This window comes from Ursus americanus, chromosome 24, assembly GCF_024610735.1.
Source record: "Ursus americanus isolate L20-20 chromosome 24, mUrsAme1.1.p, whole genome shotgun sequence".
NCBI classification, from domain to species: domain Eukaryota; kingdom Metazoa; phylum Chordata; class Mammalia; order Carnivora; family Ursidae; genus Ursus; species Ursus americanus.
The window spans coordinates 32,772,204-32,778,203 of NC_142150.1; the positions used below are offsets into that span (position 1 = coordinate 32,772,204).

Sequence of the window (6,000 nt, forward strand, 5' to 3'; positions counted from 1 at the left end):
AAACATTGGGGGACATGTATCCCTTTGAATAAGTATTTTTGTACTCTCTCAAATCAATGAATTTCAAAATTTCATGATATAACCCGTGGGATACACATATTGAAGGCATGGCTGCTGATCTTCTCTGCTTAGTATCACCATCAGAATTATACTGGCAATTCTAACTTGTGAACACACAGGACCCCTTTAGGAAAGCACACACAGAAAGAAAGTGGCTTCCTGCTGCAAAAGTAGGTTCTCTCTAACTCCATTACTAGAGACAAATATCCTGAGTGTTTCTGAATGCCTCTGATACTTTCTCTTATTCTATTGATACAACCCAACTGTAAATGAAATAATATACATTTTTTCCCTTCAAACAAGTTTCTACTTTAATCTCAGAAAATATTGAATCTATGGCGTATTTATTTATTTTTTAAGATTTTATTTATTTATTTGTCACAGAGAGAGAGAGCACAAGCAGGGGAAGTGGCAGGCAGAGCAGGCAGAGGGAGAAGCAGACTCCCCGCTGAGCAAAAAGCCCGATGTGGTACTCGATCCCAGGACCCTGGGATCCTGAGTTGAGCCAAAGGCTGACACAACTGACTGAGCCACCCAGGCATTCCTATGGTGTATTTAAATTTTTATTCAGTCTTGACCCATACATTCTTTTACGTCTTTCCCTCTTACAGTTGTAGAAGTCTCTTGTTGCAGTTCCCATATCCCAATCACAGAAATTAGCTGAGTATCATGAGTACTTTGTAATACTACATTTAACAAATCCTATACATATGCCACAGCTTTCTGAATAGTCAAAGGAAACATAAGAAAAATTATTTAAGGAAAAAAAAACATATATTTATATATACAACCTTTTGGCCTTTAGTTCACTACCATGGAACTTTTTTCAAGATAAACTAATGATATAATGAAAAGAATTTCTTGACACACAAAGTTAGTTCATTTGCTGTGAATGGGTTCAAAGAAAGCAGGATACCTTATTTGAAATGTGCTGTAGAGAGAATCACAAGTCATAGAGAACACGCTACTCTTTATTTATGGATGCTCACTGAACAGTTGTGAATGTATGAATATCTTTCTCCTTATCAAACCAGAGGGTAGACTGAGATGTGTGGATCATTTCATAATCCTCAATGCCAGAACTGAGCTCTCAGGAAAAGAAAGAACCAGGCTGGCATTATGAGAAAAGCTACCAGTTTCAGGACAGAAGTACAGAAAAAGTAAGGCAAGCAGCTGCATTATATGAGAGTGTATGCAACAAGTCAGGATATACACGGTCATATTTGATATCTCTACAGATTAAGGAATCAGCCAAAGCCCTCATTTCATCTTTTGCTTTCTGAGGTGATTTTGATATGCCAGAGCTTTCTCATGGCATTTTTCACTTCTGCATTCCTCAGTGTGTAGATGAGTGGGTTGAGAAAAGGGGTCCCAATAGTATAAAACACTGTCACCATCTTGTCCATGGGAAAAGTGGTTGGGGGGCGTGTATATATGAACATGCATGGACCAAAGAATAAGATTACTACAATGATGTGAGAAGTGCAAGTAGAGAGAGCTTTTTTCCTCCCTTCTGCACTGTGGTTTCGCAGGGAATGCAAGATGACAATGTATGAGATCATTAGAATCACAAAACTGCTCGTGCAGATTGCCCCGCTGTTAGTCGCCCATTCTAGGTTGATCAGATAGGTGTCCATGCAGGCAAGTTTCAGCAAGGGCTGCAAATCACAGCAGTAATGATCAATCAGATTGGGTCCACAGAAAGGCAATTTCAAGGCCTGGGCAACCTCAACTATAGAATGGATAAAAGACCCTATCCATGCAATAACAATCAAGATGATGCAGACCTGCCGACTCATGATGGCTGGGTAATGTAACGGCTTACAGATGGCCACATAGCGATCAATGGCCATGAGGATGAGGACAAAGACCTCCATGCAGCCAAAGAAATGTAGTGCGAAGACTTGAGTCATGCACTCATTGTAAGTTATGATTCTTTGCACCGAGAGTGAATCCACAATTAGTCTGGGGGCTGTGGATGTTGAGAAGCAGGAATCAGCAAGGGACAAATAAAATAGGAAAAAGTACATGGGGCTCCCAAGTGTCCGGCTGGACTTGATGGTCACAATAATAAGCAAATTCCCCACCATGGTTCCCATATATAAAATGAAGAAGATTATAAATATCATTTTCTTTTTCATAGGATCTTGAGTCAATCCTAGCAGTATAAACTCAGTTACGCTGTGATTTTGCTGCATTATTTCAGGCAAAGTGGAGAAAGCGCAGGTTAGAAATAATTAATCTGCGAAGAAAGAAATATTATGAAATGAATACTCCATTTGGAGGACAAATCCATATGCTTGATCATGGAAGTGCCACGTACCTGTGTGTTATCCCTTACCTTCCATGTTGTTTTCTTGCGAATAAAGTGGAAATAATATTTATTCACAGTCTCTTTACCTGATTGCTTAAGGAAACAATGAAATATATCAATAATGAAATAGTACCCAATTCTTCAGGCATAAAAAACATTAATTTGGGGAATTTGATAAGAGGGTATCTTTCTGAGCTGAATGTCTTTCTTTAGTTTACAGCAAGGACCAATTAGGTAGAATTTTGCCAAATAGAGAAATTCATGCATGATTTACATAATGTCCTATCACACTACTTGAACCTGGTAATTCAGTTATAAAGTATCATCTTGTAACTATTCTGAACATTTAAGGAATGGTGTAGAAACTTCTGATAGTGTTTCCCTTAATGTAACTTGAGAGAGAGAGAGAAGGGAGAAACAAACAATATTTTTGCAGTGAGCATTCATTCAGTTGGTTCAGCCTATCGTGAAATTTATTTTAATCTATTAGTTTGACTCTTTAATTACTGTTACTTTAACTCTCAATAGTTTCTACTTGTTTGTAGTTTTAAATTAGTTTTCTATAAAACTTTGTACTTTTGAAAGTATTCTTTGCCTTGTTCAGTATTTTAATGGGTCTTTCATTATATTTTTTAATACACAAGAAGATACTCAGACTAAATAAAACAAAAATAGAGAACATTTGACATAAAGCAAAATATTTTTTCAAATTTCATGTTATTTTTAAGCCTGGCATCATGACCTGAGCCAAAGGAAGACACGTAACCTACTGAACCACCCAGGTGCCCCATTGATAAATGTATCTTAACAAACACTGCTGAAAATGATGTGGGAAATGATTGATCCCACACATTTTTGGTAGGAGTTTAAGGGGGTACAATTTCTCAGGGAGTGATTTTAAGCATTGATGATATTTCAATGGCACTTAGACTCAGGTCTAATGTTTCCATTTGCTGCAAGTAATCTCACTCACAGGCACAAAGGCAATCACAGCAGTCCTTTCCATGTTGGCAAAAGGTAAGAAACAACTTCAATGCCAATCATAAAGGAAGCTAAATGGATCAGGAATGGCATTTTATGCAATCATCAATAAAAAGGAAGTGGGTATATAGGCAATGGTTTCTAAATTATGTTGAAAAGTGATAGAGTTCAGTACTCGGTGCAGAGGACGGTGATATATTCATTAACAGCAGAATAAAATATATATCACACACACACACACACACACACACACATGGACTCATATCAACTAATTGTGTTTAAGATAGTACCAAAATCACATATTTGTGGCCTCAGGGTGGAGAAATTGCTTTCTTGGAATCAAAGTTAGGAGGATGACCTGCCTTTTAAAATATTCCTTTTGGTAGTTGAAAATATCTCATAATCACGTTACATTAAAAATAAAAGTTTTAAAAACCTTCTCTTGGGGCGCCTGGGTGGCTCAGTCGTTAAGCGTCTGCCTTCGGCTCAGGGCGTGATCCCAGAGTCCTGGGATCGAGCCCAGATCAGGCTCCTCCGCTGGAAGCCTGCTTCTTCCTCTCCCACTCCCCCTGCCTGTGTTCCCTCTCTCTGGCTGTCTCTCTCTCTCTGTCAAATAAATAAATAAAACCTTTAAAAATAAATAAATAAATAAATAAATAAATAAATAAATAAATAAATACCTTCTCTTAGTAGATGGTTGGTTAATCACTTTGGCATATTACTGGTTCATAACAGCTGTCTTCTGACATAGGCTTCCGGGACAGCAGGATTCCCAGGGCCAGAGTAAATGTAAATGTCTGGGTAAGAGGGTGAGTCAGCTGTAGAGGCAGTTCTGGACTCACGGCTCTTTACCACATCATGCCCCAACCACACCGCCAATCACACAGGTTCCCCTGCACTCTTAGGAGTTTGCCAGATATACTCTTTATCCAACTCTTCAGCAGACAGGAATGAAAACTTGTTTGTGGTTTTTAACAGTTAAGTATAATAAAAAAATATCTATCTATGTATTGATCGATCCATCTGTCAATCTATCTATCATCTATCTACCTGATAGAAATATAGACAGATACTTGTATAGTTCCCATAATAATAGATATAAAAGTGGCATACGTTCAAATGAAGCAACATAAGGAAGGTAATTTTTTTCTGTTCACTGCTGAATTTAACATCTAGAAAAAAGTACGTATTTAATAAGTATTCATAAAGTGAATGAAAGAATTAAGAGAATTTCCTATTGATACAATCCAACAGTATTCAGTCCTGTTCAATATGCAGTTACCACTGAAAAGGGAAACCTACTCCATTCAAAGTAAAATCATTATCTCCTTGGAGCATTTCCTGGAACAGTTAGATATTATTTCAATTTGCTTCTCTCTCCACCCGGAACTGCTGTGCATTTCTCTTATTCTGTCTTCCCAGTTTTGATTGCAAAGCTCTTCTAGAAAATTACCTAAATTTTCTATCTTTCCTCAGATGTCTTTTATGTTGGATGCACACTGTGGCATTGATCAGATAAATTTTCTCGGAGTATTAAATACAGTTATGTTAATCCCCCACACAAATCTTACCAGTTTTGATAAGAGCTTTTGCAAAGGATAGGATGTTCAGTAGTCCTGTTTTCTTCTCAAGGTAATTTAGCCACACTTTACTCAAATGAGAATTAAAAAAAAAAAAATGTGTTTCTAAAATTCTGTGTGATCTCTTTTGATGTCCCTGAAGCTCAGGTTCCCGTCTGCAGGCCAGGATACAAAGTTTGTCCTGGATTCATCCCACACTTTCTGAAACCCACCCTCACACGGAACATTGACTGAGAAATGCTTCTCTTTGCCTTCCCTGCAGGAGGATTTAAACATGGATGATGCAAAATACAGGAGTCTGGGGAAGGTCATTCCCTAAAGTGTTCCTTCACTTTTAATGAAGAAGCATTAGCTAGATTTGAGAAAGAACTTAATCTTTAATATGTATTATTAGATTATGGGGGAAAAGGTGATCAGTTCTTGCAAGGGGTTTATTTGGGACATAAATCATGTATTTTGACTAGAATAATAATTAAAAAACCAGTGATTATCTAGTTATCTAGTGGCCAGGACATGGTTCCTGATATCATTATCAAAGAAAATGAATTAGGATTTCTTAAAGAAATGGCTGATCCTAGGTCTGTGGCAGGGAATGTAGATGAACTGGAACATACTGTAATTCTAGAAGGTAAAGAAGTGTTAATAGACACACACATACACACACACACACACACACACACACACACACACACACACACAAATACACTCTCACTGTGATGAGAATATGCCAAAGGGACACAAGAGCCAATGGAAAGAGCCTCCAGGGCCAAAATTTGGAAAAGATTTGAGCGACAAAACAAATGACACTGAATTAAAATAGAACTCATGTTATAAAAATTCCACAAGTTCATAATGATATAAACAAATAAGAAATAGGGCTAATAGATAAATCTCCTGTAAAAAAGAATTCATAATGATTTTGTAGGTACTCTGTTCTCAAAGGTTATAGGATAACACTCTCTCTCTCTTATTTGTGGGCTGTACACAAGTGAATTCTTTCCAAAAGTCTCACTGTGAAATGGGGCAGAGGAAGTAAATTTACAGAGGAGAAATGTTGCAAAGAGT

General features: G+C 37.4%; 1 protein-coding gene across 1 annotated transcript; it reads right to left on the minus strand.

Annotated features, from left to right (window-relative positions):
• Positions 1-1,325: 1,325 nt before the first annotated feature.
• Positions 1,326-2,258, minus strand: LOC123785196 (olfactory receptor 4C11-like). The gene has a single exon (XM_045786910.2). The coding sequence runs from the start codon at positions 2,256-2,258 to the stop codon at positions 1,326-1,328; it is 933 nt and encodes a 310-aa protein (XP_045642866.2).
• Positions 2,259-6,000: the final 3,742 nt, after the last annotated feature.